The sequence below is a fragment of the Gouania willdenowi genome, chromosome 7 (genome assembly GCF_900634775.1).
Source record: "Gouania willdenowi chromosome 7, fGouWil2.1, whole genome shotgun sequence".
NCBI lineage: Eukaryota > Metazoa > Chordata > Actinopteri > Blenniiformes > Gobiesocidae > Gouania > Gouania willdenowi.
The window spans coordinates 1,941,424-1,961,811 of NC_041050.1; the positions used below are offsets into that span (position 1 = coordinate 1,941,424).

The 20,388-nt window shown below is 39.2% G+C and overlaps 1 protein-coding gene across 1 annotated transcript in view; it reads left to right on the top strand.

Annotated features, from left to right (window-relative positions):
- Window positions 1-2,870: 2,870 nt before the first annotated feature.
- Window positions 2,871-20,388, top strand: part of itga5 (integrin, alpha 5 (fibronectin receptor, alpha polypeptide)) — a 66,864-nt gene continuing 49,346 nt past the window's right edge. Inside the window, 2 exon segments of the mRNA XM_028452458.1 lie at window positions 2,871-3,190; window positions 15,817-15,941. Coding sequence (XP_028308259.1) covers window positions 2,976-3,190; window positions 15,817-15,941 — 340 coding nt within the window. The 5' untranslated portion in view covers window positions 2,871-2,975.

Sequence of the window (20,388 nt, forward strand, 5' to 3'; positions counted from 1 at the left end):
CGACACTATGTCTTTATGCACTATGGATACTTATCTTTATAGTTATTTATTTACTTCAAAGAGTTATTTAATATATTTATTTTTTTCTTCATAAATGTACTTACCTTACCGGGTTGAGCTGACTCGGCTTAAATTTATAAATGTATCTTATATGAATTTATTTATCTTCATATTTCAGATATTTATTTTATTTATTTATATTTTAGATAATTATTTTATTTTATATTTTATTGATTTATATTTATTATATATATATATATATTTGTATTTATTGATCTTTATATTTAAGATACTTATGGATATGGATATATCTTTACTGTATATTTAATATATTTATTTTTTTCTTCATAAATTTACTTACCTTACCAGGTTGAGCTGACTCGGCTTGAATTTATAAATGTATTTTATATTAATTTATTTTAATTTATTTATCTTCATATTAAAGATATTTATTTTATTTATTTATATTTTATATATATTAATTTATATATATATGTATATATATATACATTTATTTTATATTTAATATATCTATTTATATTCAAAAAACGATTTATCTTTACATTTACGTTATTTATGGATATTTATCTTTATGCACTATGGATATTTTATATTTATAAACGTCTTTATCTGATCAAATAAAAATAGTAAATGGCTAAATTGATGCAGAAATGACTCTTATGTGAAATGAAAATATGTCAAATAAAAATGATGTAAAATATGAAGCTCTAAGGATGGAAAATAAAACCTGTTCAGACTGGATCTGCTCTGGGATCGTGGACATGTCTGTGAGGACACACACATGTAGCAAACACACACACACACACACACAGCGAGCCCTTCAAAGGCATGTTTCTACTATCTATTGGTTAATTGTGATACTGTAACAGAGGTGTGTGTTTGTGTGTGAGCGATAAGAACTGAGGTGTCCAATAAAGAAGTCCATGACTAAAGGCTGATAGCACCTCTATCTCCCCATGGTATGTGCTTTCCCCCTCTGACTAACCTCCTCCATGAGGTCAGGGACCCGTGACTACACTCTGACCCCCAGAGACTCTCGCTCCGAAAACCCAAAAAATGACACATCGTTTAAAATGATCCCTCCATGATCTCATCTGGGAGAGTGCACGTGATGGGATTCTGGAAAACCGAGTCGTGACCTCAGCAGGACATGGAGGAGGACGACGCCAAATCATCCTGATGGCGTCACACTTCATAATCCATCTTTCTATGGAGCCTGGATTGACCTCTGACCTCCAATCACATGGAGCAGACCTAAAAACAGATTGGGAAGAAATGGACTCCACTGGGATTAAGACTTTGAACCATCAGGTGGCCCCAACAGCTGAGGCTCCTCCCCCTGTGTGTGTGTGTGTGTGTGTGTGTGTGTGTGTGTGTGTGTGTGTGTGTGTGTGTGTGTGTGTGTGTGCACGAGTTAAAAATACACGCATGGACTAAAGCAGGGCCGTCAAACTCATTTTAGTCCAGGGGCCAAATATGAACCAGTTTGATCTACTGTTGTTTTGTGTGATTTTTCTGTGTTATGAGTCATTTTTGCGTATTTTTATTATCATTTTGTGTATTTTAGTTGACATTTTGTGTTTTTGGAGTTGTGTTTTTTCTGTTGTTTTCAGGTATTTTTCTTTTATTTTGGATGATTTTTGGATTTGTTTTGTGTATTTATGTTGTTCTTGTGTATATTGTAATGTAATTCTTTTTTTTTTAATCGATTTGTGGACTTTTGTTGATATTTTGTATATTTTTGTCCTTTTGTGTTTTTTCTGTAATCTTTGGGTGTTTTTGGAATCATTTTGTGTGTGTTTTGAGACGTGTCCAACCAGTCCTACATGCTTGGGTTAGCTTAGCACGTAGCAACCAGTCCTACATGCTTGGGTTAGCTTAGCACGTAGCAACCAGTCCTACATGCTTGGGTTAGCTTAGCACGTAGCAATCAGTTCCACATGTTTGGGTTAGCTTAGCACGTAGCAACCAGTCCTACATGCTTGGGTTAGCTTAGCACGTAGCAACCAGTTCCACATGTTTGGGTTAGCTTAGCGCATAATGACCAGTTCCACATGTTTGGGTTAGCGTAGCACGTTTTTGGGTTAGCTTAGCATGTAGCAACCAGTCCTACGTGTTTGGGTTAGCTTAGTGCATAATGACCAGTTCCACATTCTTGGGTTAGCTTAGCACGTTTTTGGGTTAGCTTAGCATGTAGCAACCATTTGTACATGTTTGGGTTAGGTTAGCACATAACGATCAATCACACATGTTTGGGTTGGCACGTAGTTTTTAGGTTAGCTTAGCACGTAGCAACCAGTCCTACATGCTTGGGTTAGCTTAGCATGTAGCAACCAGTTCCACATGTTTGGGTTAGCTTAGCGCATAATGACCAGTTCCACATGTTTGGGTTAGCTTAGCGCATAATGACCAGTTCCAGATGTTTGGGTTAGCGTAGCACGTTAGCGGCAAATCAACTTATCAGTTTCATGAGGTTGATAAAATAAGGAGGAGTTTGAGCCCTGGCTCCTCCCTTACAGGAGTTTGCATGTTCTCCCTTTGTTTGTCTTCCTAATTTCTTATTGTCAGTGTCACTTTAGGTGATTTATTCCTGTCACAAACATCTTCAGGATGGTTTCACAGCCATTGCAGAATGAAATGCAATGTGAGAACATGCAAACTCCACACTGAGCAGCAGTGTTAACTGTGTGTGAGGTAAAGGTTCAGCTCTGATGGAAACATCCTCGGGTCGGGATCCCTTTTGGACGTGTTTTAGGGAATCACGTGCTGGCTCCGCCCACTGCTCTGTCCCAGCTGTGGGAAGCCCCTGGGTCGGGGGTCGGGGGTAGGGGGCGTGGGGATGCCTCTGTAGACACACACACTAACTTCTTCATCCACTCAGAGGAAAAACGAGGACTTTGGGACACTTCTCTGCTCACTTTGGTCACATTCAGGAGGATTACTGTGTGAGTGAGATGGGTTCGGAACCGGAGCGGCTGTGCGTAAAGACGCGGGGAACCGGAGCCTCCCTCACCCGCTCCTTCCTTTGTATGGTCGGACTGTGCTTCACTCTTTCCCAGCCTGTGTGCCAGGCGTTCAACCTGGATGTGGAGCAGCCGCTGGTTTACAGCGGACCTGAAGGAAGCCACTTTGGATACGCGGTGGACTTTTATTTGTCTGAAGCCACCAGGTGAGAATGTTTGATTTAAACAAAAATCATTGTGTTCTGCGTCAGACTGTGGATCATTTCCAACTCCTTTGTTAAAGTTACAGTTTTTACACAGAAACACAGTCTGATATAAAAACGCTTTGTGCACGACGCTCCACGGACGCACGCTTTACGCACAGCAACAGTTACTGTAAAATGATGGTCCATTGTTCTATGAATCTGTGATAAACACATTTATTTATTCATCTAAATAATATCCACTGTTATCCAGGAACGTTTATTATTATTATGTAGGGTCATAGTATATAGTCATCTATAAGATGGAAATCCTCATAAAATGGGTTAAAAGTGACCAGAAAAGGTGGTGAAAATGGGATTTTTAAAACCCCACATAAATTGGTTAAAAGTTGCAAATTAGAGTGGGCAAAAACAGTGTCAATGTTGGAACAATCAGTTTAAACTGGCAAATAATGGGCATGAGAATTTGTGAATGTGGTTAAATTGGCTAAAAAATACCCTTGAAATATGGTGAAAAGAAGTTAAATGTGACAATAATGGGTCAACATATGTGACATTAGGTGGAAAGGGTTTATAAGAGCTGAACATGTCTTGAAAGTGACAAAAAATGGTGACATAAGTGGTGAAATGTGATTTTTAAAAAAAACCCTCAGAAATTGGTTAAAAGTTGCATATTAGAGTGGGCAAAAACAGACTGGAAAGTGTTTAAAAAAAGGGGGTTCAAAGTGTCAATATTGACTTCAAAGTGACAGAAATGAACAATTAGATTAAACTGGCAAATAACGGGCATGACAAATGGTGAATGTGGGAAATTGGCCAAAAAAAAGGATGAAATATGGTGAAAATAGGTTAAAAGTGACAATAATGGGTCAACATGTGGTAGAAAGGGTTAATAAGTGCTGAAAATGTTTCTGAAAGTGGAAATATGGGAGTAATGTAGCAAAAAGGCATTAAAATGCACAAAAATATGGCAAGTTTGGTGTAGTGCAGTGTGGGACAGTCGCTTCAGTGGCATCTGTCATTGTGTGAGTGAGTGAGTGGTGGTGGGAGGGGCCGATGGCGCACTATGGCAGCCTTGCTTCTGTCAGTCTGTCCCAGGGCAGCTGTGGCTACAATAGTAGCTTACCACCACTAAGTGTGGAGTGAAAGAATAATCCCTTAATTCTATAAAGCTCTTTGAGTGTCTATGAGAAAGCACTATATAAAATCCATTGCATTATTATTATTATTATTATTAGTTGCAGAAAAATGGTAAAAATAGGCAAAAATAAACTCATTGTTCAGAAAATATTCTTGTTGCTTGAAGGAATCTGGGGACCCCCTCCCAGTGTCCCTCGATCCCAAATGTGACCCCAAGTTTGAGAACCGCTGCTCTAATACATCTGCAGAATTACATTCACGCTTTCAATGAAACTTTAAATAAAATATAATAAAAGGAACAAAAAGTGGATTTTCTGTCATTTAAAGGATTAATTTAATCTGGGATCATCTGTTTATCCTAATCTAATCCCATAATCTTAATCTAATCCTGTGTGATTTCTTATTGTCACTTGTGAATCCGTCTCCTGCACTGACTGGGGGCTTTGTGTCGCTGCTGCTCGTAGACGTGTGTGCGTGTGCATGCGTGTGTGTATGTGTGTGCGTGTGTGCTGTGACACGCTGAAGCATGTGTCTGCAGTCATTTAAAGAACGCGTTCCTGTGGTCAGCTAATAGTGAACCCCACACAGACGGGGGCGGGGGGGGGGGGGGTAAGTGAGTGTCTGTGGGTGCTGATGACCTCTGACCTCACTCTCAATAACACAGTTATTATTAAACCCCCCCCCCCCCCCCCCCCCCATGTCTGGCCCTATATTTCTCACTCTCGTGCAGCTTCAGCTTCAATGCTGTGATTTCAGTCGGACGTACCTTCCTCATCCAACACCCCCCCCCCCCCACCTCCTTCCACGCTGATGTCATTCTGCAGGGCTTCTTTCTTTAATTCATCCATCGTCCACAGTGCAGCCCCTCCCCCACCGTCTGCTCATGTTTGGGATCACACACGTCATCCCACAGATGACTTAATCTGAACTTTTCTCCAGCTTGACGTGATCACAGAGAGTGGATTATTAATCATCTTTACCATGTGCGACTCATCATGTCTCACACTTTAAACATTAAAACACATGAGCAGAGTCAGAGACGTTTCTCTTATCTCATGTTTAACCATCACTTTGGTCCATCGCCCACTCTTTCTTTGGAGGAACCCGGTGAGGTCGCTCAGGGTGGTTCTCACAGATTCTTCTTGTCAGGGGGAGGATGAGGATGAGCCGCGCTGATCCACCCTTCAGGAGAATTTATTGCTGCTTTTAAAACAAGCTTGTGTTCTCTGCTTTGGGATGGATGTGAACATGTGGACGTCCGGGTTACAACCTGTGGATCCACCATCAAGATTATTGTTCAAGAAAAATCACCTTAAAATACACGTTTATAGTCAGAAAGTGATATTTCCCAGACTATTATAGAGCACTCACAAAGCACCTGAGAACTTTTAAAATGCTTCTTTTTTCCTCTGAAAAACCAGAAAATAGTGCAGTAACTCCTCCAGTCCTGTGTGTGGCACTGCTGCTATTCAAGGTGGAGAAAGGTTGAAATTAAACAAACAATAAACGATCTCTTATTGACTAATATGTTAAGATTTTCGTTTATTCTGACACATTTTTCAATAAATTTACTTCAATCTCCTGAAATGTTTCGACTGTCAACTGCCAGTCTTCCTCAGAGGTGTCTGCTGATCGCTTTGATGTGTCTTTATGAGTTCTTTCAGCAGTCGCCTCTGAGGAAGACTGGCAGTTGACAGTTAAAACATGTCAGAAAATCAAAGTAAATTTCCTGTAAAAACTTGTCTAAGTAAAAGAAAAATGAACTTTTCTGGCATTACTCTCTTATTGACATTGTCGGGAAAGTTTCCTGCATTGCATTGTGGGATGTAGAGTCCTGTAGACGGATGCATAGAAGTGTTTGCACTTCATTCTTAACTGTGGTTTCAAGTGTTTCCCCCAAAACTCTGACAAAGTGACTTCCCCGAAACATTTCTGATGTTTTCACGTATTGAAAGTTGTGGCATACATTAAGTACACTGAAAGATCTGAATCTGGCCGACACTGAGGTTGCGTTCACACCGACAGATCCTAGAGCATTTGAAATGCTCTTGGATTTGTTTGTTTTGATAGTCCTCCCTGTTTGGTCGGTGTGAACACAAACCAAGTCTAGAGCGGATCAAACAGGACAATTCTAGAGCGATTGTTTCTGTCGATCGTTTCCAATCGAAGTCCAGAAAGATTAGGTTCTCGGAGAACAGATATGGATATGAGAGCGGTTCTGTTAACGGTGCTCCAAGGACCCATCGGTGTGAACGCACCCTCAATATCGGCTGGATTTAGATGTTTTGGTCATGTTTACTTTTACCACGACTTTCAATGCATGAAAACACCAGAAATGTCACTTTGTCAGAGTTTTTTGGGGAAAACACAAGAAATCAGTAAGAATGAAGTAAAAAATGCATCTGTCTGCAAGACTCCACATCCCACAATGCAATGCACCAAACCTTTCCAACAATGTGAATAAGACAGTGTTTTTATGATCTATTTTTGTCTTTATCTGATCAAAAATCATAATCTCCTGGATCTTAAATGATGCTGAGCAGATCTGATTCTTTGCTCTTCAGTGAATAAACTAATAAAGTGACGTTTGTGTTCCATCTGTAAAACGTGACAAACTGCAGAGATGTTTCTCTTCCTGTCAGGCCTCAAAACACAAAGTCTCACTTTCTTTCTCTACGTTTGACGTTGATCTCTGACAAGTTTGCGTTGGCGCTGCCTCGTGCCCTCTGGCCCCACGTAATGAAATTTCAACAGAACTCTCGGGACACCGCGGTAGAAAGCGCCCGAGGACGGCACTTGTTGAACGTGCACGGAGAGAGCGTGCACGTTCCTCTTCACAGTTCTTCCCCAAACAGGCCGTAATCCCAGCGATAAGTCCCTCCTCTGTGGGTGTGATGTGTGCCAGGCAGAGATCAGGGAGTGGAAGGTTCTCTGATGGAGGTCAAACATCACAGGCTGTAAATAATAACACACAGGCACTGACAGGACAGCTACACAGCTCTCAGTAATGTGAAAATGTTCAGAGCTTGACAGGGACACGCTGAGGTCAGGACGTCTATGTCCTGACTCTTTCTGTGTTTACCCTCTCCATCAAGGTTAGAGTTGAACCAATATTGACTTTGGACCATGTTCTCCATCTGACCACTAACGCTGGATGTTTTCTGTGCGTCTGCGCCTCCAGAATCATCTTCTAATTGTTTTCTCTGGTGTCTTGTTTAATGGATCTGTTTTCTAAATCAAACGGTGAAGTGTGTGACTTGTATATTTAGTTTTGAGTTTTCTCCGTCCAGGCTCTCGTCTGCAGACAAAGCGACTCTTTGTGTGTCTGATGCAAACCTTGTTGTTGCTGTTTTCCATCCAAACGTTTCCCACCACGGTTTACTTCTTTCTTCATTTATTGGGTGTTTCTCTTGTCAAAACGCTTTAAATGATCACAGAAATCAGTTAATTTCAAAACAATGCCTCTTTTCATACGTCACACACCACCATAAACCTTCACAGGGACAGATTTACTTCAGCAGCTCCACCGGTCTGAACACAGACAGTTCCAGGGAAAGTTATTAGTTTTGGAGGTATTTCAATAGTTCAAATCAATCAGAACTTTATTGATAAAGCATGTTTCATACATGGAAATGCAACATAAAGTAAAAACAAAAGTTATAGTTAATATAGTGTAGTTAACGCAGCTGGACTTCCACCTTTCACCCAAGACACTTCTTCAGTTATATAAAATGTAAGTTGATGACACCCCAACATGGGACCCCACGATTTGTGACATGGAGCCGAATGTAGCCAAACAGGAAGCAAGCTGGAACCAGACGTAAAGTGTTCAAATTCATTATTTAATTAACGTTTTATAGGATTTTTCCAGAGCTTCACTAATGACGCGCAGATCATTATAAAGTACGTTTTTTTTTCCTAAAATCAGAGACAACTATATTTCCAAAAAACAAAACAAATTTTTGAGAGCCCTAATTATTCCAATATACAACTACACAAAAATAATGATTTTTTAATTAATGTACTACTTTGTATGCACTCATTTCACAATACAGAGGCAAACTCTAAACCTACACTTTTTATTAATGTTTGTTAATAAATATTTCAATAATATAATTGTCTGTGACTTTTTATTCGGCATTAGTAAATAATTATGCACCTTTACAGATATTGTACATGATATTAGTGGTAATAAGTGTAATAAAGGTTATTTTGCACAATAGGTGTGGCTTGGGTTTAAATGGTATTCTATAATCTACGGCTGTAGACTTCAGATTCATTGTCTTTTTGTTCACGCTTGTGTGTGAATGTGCGATTGTGAAAGGTGTGTGTGTTGCCAACAGCTGCAGCCCCTCCCACGTCCCCGTGTTTAATACAGGGGTCTCTGTGTGCTGAGGTGTGAGCTCTGGACCCCCTGATGTGGCCATTGTGGCGAGGTGTGACCTCACACTGGGAGGATTTAGGATCTGTTGTGATTACGGCTGGGAATGAGAAAAGCCGTCACCCAGACCAGGAGTCGTTTCAATATTTCGCTCTTTGTCGTCGCCACTTGTGAAATAACTGGAGACGTTTGTGGTTTTAAGAAAACTGTTGCTGGTTTTACCCAAATTTCCTGTGAAAACATCCTCGAGGATGAAGGAAGATAAAATTACAGCCGCTTTTAAAGGTTGGGACGGAAAACAAGCATTTCTTTAGTTTTTCTACACGAGTGCAAATCTTCAGCTGATGTAACCACAGCTGCCCTTCAAAATAAAGCTCCTGTGCTGATGTGTCTCCAGACCACCTGTTCCACCTTCAGCACATCCAGATGTTTATCTTATCAGTTTTCTTTGGTGTGGTTCTTGTGTCTCTTTTTAAAAAAGGCAGGAGGCGGAAGCCATAAATTCCTCTAACAGACATGTTCGGCTGCTCAGACACAGATGTGTCCAGATGTGTTTTCCAGTGATGATACAGTAGACTCTGCTCCTCTCATCATCACTCTATTAATAATCCTGGCTCAGCCAATCAGCTGAGCTCACTTTAAAGTGCCACATGTGGCCGAAAACAACAATCAATACGACTTCAGTGTGACATCATGTCGTCTATGATTTATTTCCTGATGTGAATAAATAGTGGTGGAGCTCAGTAATGTAACGTTATTGATCCAGATGAACTGATGTCATCTGAATGTTAATCTGATTTTGGATCTTTTATCTACTCTGGGTCTAAAAACATTCACAAATGTTTACCTTTTCTGTAACTTTTTAGTTGATCTGATTAATACTTTTTGATATATAGACAATTTAGTGAGGGGGTGGTATGTGACGATATTACTGTCCGTTTTTTCTTACATTTTCATCTTCCAATATCTCATAGAAAAGGTAAATGTGGTATAGTAATACAGCTCCACCTACTCTCTCAGAATATATAAATATCTGTTTACATCCTATGGTGGACATGTCAGAACCAGATTATAGGTGGAAAAACAAAATAATTCAACAATAATATGCCCTACTTTGCACTTCCACCATAAAATGTAGTAAGTATGTATATTAAGTATGTAAGGCACCAACAATATCTAAGCAATTAGTGACAGATATTAGTCTGTGCAGGATCATCACCTACATTTACTTCATTCTGTGATTAATCTTGTGGAATTATTTGAGTTAAATTGCAGGATTTCCGGGAAAAATTGAGAGTTATTCAACAATTTGCTTTTTAAAATTACTGCCATCGTGTGATATAAACATGTGAAAACTGGCAAATATTGTAAAGTTTCATTGAATTTGTGTGTTTTTAAGGGACTATAAAATCTACAAGTTGGTTAGTTGGTAATTTACACATTGATTTTTCATGTTTTTTCTGTAATTTGGACTTTCTCCTACGGACCGAATTTGATGTTCTAAAGGGCCGGAATCGGCCCCTGGGCCTTGGTTTTGACACTGCTGTAAAGTCTTGGTCTTGGTGCATTTTGTTCCTCAGCTCCAGCTTTGCTGAATATTTACTAAATGGATCTGTTTGTATTTTCTTCCTCCAACATTTTGCACGTTCTGGCAGAGAACATTTCTTGACTTTGCAACTAATTTTCTCAACATTTTTATTGTAATATGTGAGAATTCTGTGGAATAAATTGCAAAAATGTTTCCATCTTTTTAAAAAAAAAGTATTTGCCATTTTAATATCACGGTAAATAATATAGTATTGCAACCCCCATCGTATATTATCTACAACTTTACAAAAAGACCAGACTAGATGATCTGGCAGGCCGAACTTGGGCCGCGGGCCTTGAGTTTGACTTGAACATTTAGCGTTTGCATTTAGCCTTAGCATTTAGTGCTAATATTTAGCATTTGCATTTAGCCTTAGCATTTAGTGCTAACATTTAGCGTTTGCATTTAGCCTTAGCATTTAGCATTTGCATTTAGAATTAGCATTTAGTGCTAACATTTAGCGTTAGCTCACCAATTGGAAATCTATTCCAGTGTGTTATGGGTCAGTTCATCTTATTCCTCGTCAGAAATCCATCTGAACACTTACTTTAAAACCTCGTTCACCTCATTATTAAACATCTCATTTCAATAATTATGGACTCATCAGTGCAGGCGCCAATTTTATTTTTTAGTTTAGTTTTCACAAATTTGCAAAGATGGGGCTTAATAACAGCATCTAATTTAAAGCCTGTTGAATTTTTGGGGATTTTTTTGAGAGCAGGTCAAGAGCTTGTATTTAATTTTTTTATTTTTTGGCGTGTGTGTCATAGTCCGTCAAACTGTGTTTATGAGCACACATGGCCACTGCAGCTGCTTGAACAAATGTTATTGTGATATTTTTTCTTTCCTTTTTGGCTGAAAGCTGTTAATAGTGTTGAGGTGACATCAGCTTTGCAGCTGGATGAGGACAATTAAAGCAGGATGGGAGGGAAATGCCTTGCTAAAGAAGGGGGCGGGGGGCTGAGGAATTTACCCGCTGACAACCTCCATGTGTAACCTCGTCATAAACCGTATTAAGCGTGACTGACTGCGGTTATGTCACATCAGCAGTTTTTTCCTGCTGCTCATAAAGCCGTGGTCACAGGCTCTCGCTAACGTTTCCACTCATTGTTTGACCTTAAAACGAGACAAACGTCGTCTTTGGTTTACAGTAAAGCTGCACTTTAGCATTCCTCACACTTTAATTGATGTAATTATCTTGGATGTTAGTGGTAGACATAATGTCCCTAATGTTGTCCTGAACTCACCTTTTCTCTGCACTTACAGTTAGAGATGGACGATAATATCAGACGATATTTGGTATAAAATGTACTATTGGTCGACATCGGTATCGGTTTTTCGACATGGAAAAATGTGTTTTTCTGCCTGAAGCTTTGCTTTGTTTGTGGTGTTACGGCACCAACTAGTGGTGGGAAAGAACATTGTTTGGGTTTCCCGCCCTCACCCTTCAATACGGGTCATTTCCTGTCAGTATAGGAGACAATTGGTAGACAGAAGCTGTTTCCATCACAGTTTTTAGCAAAATAAAGCAACATTTCTAAAGTTGCGACAAAGTTTTACTCGTTCTTTGAAGGCGTTTCCATTGAAGGTTGTTTTGGGGGAGGAGCTTGGTGAAATCTCATCCCATGAAATTCTCAGCAGGATGATGGACGATCATAACCTTCTTAGAACGCTCTGCATTCCTTTGTTGTTTCACTAATAATTATAAAGTCTAATAATAAGAAATGTCTACGTCTCCTCTTCTGTTCACATGTCATGTGACCAGGTACGTCATGTCCTGTGATGGGAAATTGCAAAAAAAAAACTGTTTCTATTGAGCTTGAACCATAATTATTATTATTGTTTTTTATTTATTTTTTTTTAACCACACAGTTCAACATGGAAACGTCTGAGAAAATCTCCTCATGAAAGAATAAAATCTTTTTCAGTGATATTTGACTGTTTTTTTTTATTACCATTTTAGAACTATTTAGATTTTGTGTCTTTCCAAGAGTAATGGAAATGCAGCTACAGTTTATGAAGTGTTTCATTCATTTTGCGTTCTAATATAGATCGTTGTTCCCTGTTTCGTACATATTTAACTTAATAATTAGCTCCCAGGCTAACTGCTAAGCTACAGCTAATCGCTAACTATTGCACCACATGTTCAAGTAAACTATAATTTACATATTTGTTGCAGAGTGTTGAAATTGACTTTTTTCTGTTAAGATTTGTTTACCCATTTTCATCTATTTTTTTTTTCCTTCATTCGAAATAAATAAATAAAAAAGTGATATTATTCTGTATAGTTACACTTTGTGGACAAACCAGGGCCAACACAGCTGCTGTTTGAGTTAAATGTTAAAAATGAATGTTGCTTTATCCGTCACGGATCAGCTGAGGTTCACAAGCTCTTACATATTCATTCATTCTCAGCTGTTTGTCATGCATCGCCCCATTCTCCCAGTGTCAGCAGCAACGTAACATAATAACAAATGGTCCCGTTATGTGAGAAGGTGAGGAAAGACGCCCCCCAAGATAAAACCTATTAAATGTAAATCAGTCCTCATTTACACAGCTGTGGGATCTGTGTTTTGTCACGAGCTCAGCATCCAGCAGAGTTCCTCAGTTGTAGTTTTACTGCTTCCATTTGTTTTCTGTATTTCTCATTCCCTCACGTGGAAAAATGTCGGCAGGGATGCAGCGCCGTCCAATTTCCTGGAGATTGTTACTGTGCGGATAAGCCATGAATCTGTTTACTGCAGATGTTTGAGCGTAAAAAACATTAGCTTTGTTTACTCAGAGCAAGAGCAACACATCATGTAAACCGTTTAAAGTTCCCCAAAATCAATCCTCAGTGATCAGTGTGTTACAAGTCATTACTGATCACATGACACCATTAAGCACTATTTCTCATTGAACTAATCTCTCAAACAGACATGGGCAACAGGGGTCCACATGTGTCCTAGTTATAAAGTTGTGCGGCCCCCCTTAAAGAAAATACACAAAATAACTCGAAACATACACAAAATGAGAGGAAAGGACAAAAAAATTACTGAAAAATATAAGAAATGCTCAAAAATGCACAAAATGACAACAATAATCCACAAAATGCCAATAAAAATATACAAAATTACAAAAATACCCAAAAATGAAAAGAAATTCAGAAAAGAACGACAAAAAACGAGTAAAATGACAACATTACACTAAAGGACAATAAAAAAAATACACAAAACAACAACAAATTCATAGATGATGACAGAAATACTCAAAATAACAGCAATATACACAGAATTACTATAAAGATACACAAACAACAAGAAAACAATAACAAAAACAAGCAAAATAACAACAATACACCATATGACAACAAAAAAGCACAGAGCGATGTGATTCTGAGGTCATGTGGTCAGACAATCTCTGACTCTTGTCTGTTCAACTTCAGCCACGTCAAACATTTCTGACAAATAAAGGACAACATTGTCACATTTCTTACTTTATCCTGCTGTCAGATTGAAAACATGCGTAGAAAATGAATTAAACGATTCAAAAACACAACACAAAAACAAACCGGAAAATTCAGGTGAAAAAAAGTGATCGTCATTTGTACTGATATGAACACATTTCCACTGCTTTAGCTTGATCAGAGCATTTGACTTGTCACTAACAGACAGTGAGTGAACGTGTGTGATAGAGGGAAGGAATCCTCTCTGTGCTTTATTTATTGGCGCTCTCTCTCTCTACGCTGTGTGTCGGCTTCTCTCTGAGTTGAACTGATGTTTCTTTTCCTTCTGCTCCACATTTGGACTATTGGCAGCTCTCCTTCCTTCTGTTTATGTGTTAAGACTACAGCAACACCGTAATATTAAACTCTTCTCCTGTCAGCCTGTCTTTGGTCTCACTCACAGTTTATGCATGTATTCATAATATCAAAGATGAAATGGTTTAAAAAAGACCACCAACAGCTTGTATAGAGATTTAATAAGAGACAACTTCAAAAGTTTTCAAAAAAAAGAGAATTGATGGCTTTAAATATACAGACCACTATACTCAAAAACACACTACAACTCACAAATGACCTCCAAAACACCACAAATAACAACTAAAACTCACAAAATGCCTCCAAAAACACACAAATAACAACTAAAACTCACAAAATGACTCCAAAAACAACACATTACGACCACAAAAACGCACAGAATTAATACAAAAACACACAATATGACTCCTAAAAACACACAAAATGACTCCAAAAACAACCTAGATGACTACTAAAACACACAAAAGGGCATCAAAAAACCCCAAATGCAACAACAAAACCCAAAACTTGACTCTAAACACACAAATGACAACTAAAATGCACAAAATTACTACAAAAACACAATTGGACAACAAAATCACACCAAAATTACTACAAAAACACAATTGGACAACAAATCACACAAAATGACTCCAAAAACACACAATATGACAATGAAAACACACAACTTGACTCCAAAAACACACAATACCAAAAAATCCACACAAAATTACTTCAAAAACACACGACAACAAAACCACACAAAAATTAGTACAAAAACACACATACAATAACTAAAACACACAAAACGTCTCCAACAACACAGAAAATGACTCAGAATCACACCAAAAGACTCCAAAAACACACAAAATGATTTCATATACTGTACATAAAAATGACTCACTGTTAGCATGGCTACATAAGCTAAGCTAGCTCATATTTCTGTCACACATCTGTTACTGTCTCAGATACTCCTTCACTGTGTAGTCGCCCTAATTTTATCTGCTTCTCAGCCTCTTATTTCCACCCGTTCAGTCATTGCCCTTTAGACAGGATGCTAACTTTAGCCAAAATGTAAACGTTGCTGCGCAATTGGAAGATCTGCAGCAGGAAAGGGTGGACACTTCCTGTTTTTAAGCCCCCTAGATACCGTCTGGTCTGCTTAGTGCCATGTCTCCTTCACCCACATGAAAATATCTTTAACTAGCGTAGCGTACGTCTGAGAAGTTAAGGGTCAGGTGGGTTCATTATGAGCTAACAGCTACTTTTTAAACACTAAAACAGGTTCCCGTGTGTGTGCTATTGTCCACCTGTAAGCACACAGTTTGTGTACATCTGTTCGCGTGTACAGTGTAAATGTAAACGATGTTTAGTGTGTGGTGTGTGTCACAGCTGTAGAAACACCAGTGTGACTCCACTTAGCCTGTCTGCCCTGTTGTTTTCCTATTGAATTCACCCCACAGGGATGTGTGTGAGTGGAAAAGCAAACATGTGCACATGTAGCAGCTCTTTTCCTATTGGATTATCTACAAACAGAGCTGTGGTCTGTCAGAGGAAACATGTAACATGTATTATCGCTTGTTACGCTGTAAATGTGCACATTGTGTTACGCTAACGCTGTGTGATGAAGACCTGCAGTCGGAGCAGAAACCTAGATCTTTATAAATTATAGATTTATATATTTGTTGTGTGTAATAATATCACAGATAACTGATTTACTTTGTTTCTTCCTTTCTTTACAGTCTGGTTATTGGAGCTCCTAAAGCCAACACGACACAAAGCAACGTGACAGAGGGAGGGTCTGTGTTCTACTGTCCGTGGAGTCTCAACCAGACAAACTGTCACCCCATAGAGTTCGATAGCAACGGTAAGATTTGAAAACGTAAACGGATTCATTCACACAGACTGAGTCTGAATGGGTGAAGAACAGCTGATAAGTTCATCTATTTGGTTTGTCTTGGTTGCGTTCAGAGAACAACTTCTGATCTGCTCCAAACAACCTCTGGTGCAGTTCTATGAGCTAACCACTTACGTAACTAGTTACTGTAACCAGTTCTATGAGCTAACCACTTACTGTAACTAGTTACTGTAACCAGTTACTGTAACTAGTTACTGTAACCAGTTCTATAGCTAACCGGTTACTGTAACTAGTTACTGTAACCAGTTCTATGAGCTAACCAGTTACCGTAACCAGTTACTGTAACTAGTTACTGTAACCAGTTCTATGAGCTAACCAGTTACTGTAACTAGTACTGTAACCAGTTCTATGAGCTAACCAGTTACTGTAACTAGTTACTATAACTAATTACTGTAACCAGTTCTATGAGCTAACCAGTTTACTGTAACTGTTACTGTAACCAGTTCTATGAGCTAACCAGTTACTGTAACCAGTTCTATGAGCTAAACCAGTTACTGTAACCAGTTACTGTAACCAGTTCTATGAGCTAACCGGTTACTGTAACCAGTTACTGTAACAGTTACTGTAACCAGTTACTGTAACCAGTTCCTATAACAGTTACTGTAACCAGTTCTATGAGCTAACCAGTTACTGTAACTAGTTACTATAACCACTTACTGTAACCAGTTACTGAAACTAGTTACTGTAGCTAGTTACTGTAACCAGTTACTGTAACCAGTTACTATAACAGTTACTGTAACCAGTTCTATGAGCTAACCACTTACCGTAACCAGTTACTGTAGCTAGTTACTGTAACCACATACTGTAACCAGTTACTGAAACTAGTTACTGTAGCTAGTTACTGTAACCAGTTACTATAACAGTTACTGTAACCAGTTCTATGAGCTAACCAGTTTACTGTAGCTAGTTACTGTAACCAGTTCTATGAGCTAACCAGTTACTGTAACCAGTTACTGTAGCTAGTTACTGTAACCAGTTACTATGAGCTAACCAGTTACTGTAACCAGTTACTGTAGCTAGTTACTGTAACCAGTTTTATGAGCTAACCAGTCTAGGGGCCGTTACTTCTCTAGACAGAAGCTGAATTTCCATAACCCTTGGAAATGTACAAAAATCTAAATATCTCAATAAAACTGGTCATGGAAACACCCTAGTTTTTATGTTTAATGAGGAATAATTTCAGATGTTTCGATATTGTCACAAAATCTCTGCAATGGAAACACTTTTTCCTCAAATATGACGACAGACGTGGTACGTGTGGACAGAAGAGCAGACGGAGACATTTCTAAGCGTTATACTTAACAATGATAACTGCCAGATTAGACGTGAAGGAATGCAGAGTTATACGGAGGTTTGGAGCGTCCGTCTTTTTGCAGCAAAGTGTCGCGGGATGAGATTTAACGGTAGTTACGAGGCTCCTCCCCAAAACAACATTAAATGGAAACACATTCAAAGGGCAATTATACTTTGTCGACATTTAGAAATATTGTTTTTATTTTGCGAAAGTCTGTAATGGAAACGTAGCTAGAGAAACAGAAACCTGAAGAAGAGGTCTCATCTATTGGTCAAAGCTGTAGAGTTCACAAACATATTATGTCATTTTTTACCCATCTTCATTTGTTCTAAGAATGCCAAAAACATAGTATTAGAGGTTTATTTTCCCAAACTCGATTGTTTTAGCCTCTGAAAAGTCACTTTCTGAGCATTTCTGAAATCGGGCTGTTTTGGGGCCGACTTATGCATATTCATGAGTGGGCGTGTCTATAGACGCTCATTCACTTCAGGTCTCGCTCATAGACTAGCTCTTTTACAGCGTGATCAGTGATCACCAAAGCAATTTTATTTTTGCTATCCACACACTGTTGTTATTGTTTTTAGCCAAAAAACTGTACATTACAGTAAAACACGTGGATAAGTCACTTTCTCCTCCATTGTTCTTCTAACGACAGGAATTGTGCATTTAAGGTGATAATCATTTGTTTTCTCCAACCACTGCATCGCATTGTGTCACAAACACGTCAGATCAACAATACGAGGCGTCAGAACAGGTTCGTCAATGCGACGAACCACAGAGCGTAGTCCACCTCCGCATGAACAAATAGTGCTGACACTACAGTGTACGTCCGCTGTGGAGGCGTGGCACCGGCAGCAGGAAAGTTCTGTATTTAGTTTTACCGGTAGCCATCACTCCTTCGCTAGTGAGAAAAACAATGGTGGACTTTCTCAACAGTTTTCATCAAGTTGGGGGTGGAGTTACCAGTGGAGGGGAGGGTATTTCATTTGTGACGTCACAAATGTGTAAAAATTGAAACGGGAGAAATTTTCTCTGTGTAGTAAGATTTACACAGACCATAAATAAACGGATGGTTTTATTTCACATTTTGTGTGCTAGTGGACACTTAAGTTACCTCGTTTGTGTTCAAAAAGACTCCAAAAGTGGATTTTTCATAATACATCCCCTTTAAAGACACATTTTGCGCCATCACTTGCTTGTGTGCTCTACGTCATCTGTTACTTCCTGAGTTTGATCTGTTCCTAGAGCGGTTGCGTTCACAGCGCTCTAGACTTAGATTATAAAAGCTCTGAGACCGACAGAAACAATCGCTCCATAATTCTCCTGTTTGATCCGCTCGAGACTTGGTTTGCGTGTTCACACCAACCAAACGAGGCGGACTATCAGAGCAAACAGATCCTAGAGTGTTTTAACCGGATCAATCAGTGTGAACGCACCTCAACATAGTGGTTTACATTAAAATTCTCCATTTCCCACAATCCTTAGTGCTTCTCTGTAGTCCTTGTACTCCTGGGACGTGTTTTAAAGGTGTTTCCACTTTTGTAGTTCCTCTAAGCTCCTGTTCATCTCTCTCTGGTGGAAATGTCTCATTCTTGTCCAACTCTTGACCTTTCAGTGTTTTTCAATTTGTCGTATTTTGTTATAAACCTGTAAGAGTGACTGCCCGCTATGGGTTGAAACCTGGCTATTAGAATACATTTTGCTATTGGCTGAGAATGATGGTAGAGAAGCCAGGACTGTTGGCCCCGCCCCTTCACCTATGGACTGTGCGATCACGTCTCTTTGGCTGGATTTGACTCATTAATGTTTGGATTAAAGTGCGATTGAATGTTTTTGGGTACAGTGTGGTTGGTTGTTTGGGTTGATTGAGTAAATAAATGTTGCACTTCTGTGAACTTCACGTCACGCTTCAGTCGTTCAGAGGCTGGAGTTAAGTTTTAACCTGGTGAACTTTATCTTTAAAATCAGACAGAGCTCGTTCTGGTCCGCTGAGCTGCGTCTCCTCCTGGATGTCACGCTGCCTGTCTTTAGGAATAAAGGAATGATGATGGGGTGCTGAGGAGGTTTTTAGGGGGACGCGCCTTCCTTCCTCTCGCTGGTGTTTTGTTGGTAGATAAAGAGCCGACAAACAAACAGGTCACACAACGAGCCACAGAGTTCGTAGGATGACGTCTAATGAATGGCTCAGAGTTTCAGTCGTTGACAGATCACACATCAGTCTGAGCTGCACAAAGAACTCATGCTGAAGTGAGGAAAAGGCCACTCTAAGATAAAGGAACATACATACATACGACCCACACGGTATGTATTACACATACTGTAGAAAAAAAATAGAACTGCGTCACTTTTGGCTTTTTTCCTACAAAAACGAACCCATAGCACTACAGGGAAATTTAAAGTCCCTGATTTACTGTCCTTAATGCATTAAAAGAGAATTCCAGTGAGTGTTTAACAAGCCTCTCTTGTTTTATTGGGACTCCACTGTGGTGCACTATGGCTGATGGCTGAGAGCCATCAATGATGATGTCATGCACAAACACAGAGGCCTCGCTAGTCAAGGTCCAACAGCGTCCTTCACCTTTAAAAAAAAAAAAAAAAAAAAGGACTTTGATGGAGCGGATCAGAGCGTCAGAGCTGGAGCTGACATCTGGAGAACGCACAGAAAACCAAGCCTCGTGTATAATAGAGACAAACCCCCAACTGTTTCAGGACCTCCCGCTGATACACTAAAGTATGCCTCGTTGCTCCGGTGTTGAGTGATCTGATCAGCAGCCAGTCCTGAGAAAAGCTACAAAGGAAACAATTATAAAGACAAAATCAAAGATTAAAGGTTAGAGGTTAGAGGTGGTTTCAAGAGAGACAAGTATTACTTTGATAAAGGATTTGAGTATGGCATGTGTTCCGTTCAGTAGACATACATAGAAAAACAAGAATGTGGACAATGATTACTGATACTAAATATCTTAAAAAGCCTTTTGAAGCTCCACCCGATTTAAAAACCAACAAACTTTACAGATTCTTATTCATCTGAATTAAAACAGCACATTATAACAGGGAGCTTCTGTGTTTTTGCTCACATTATTTTATTTATTTATTTGTTTC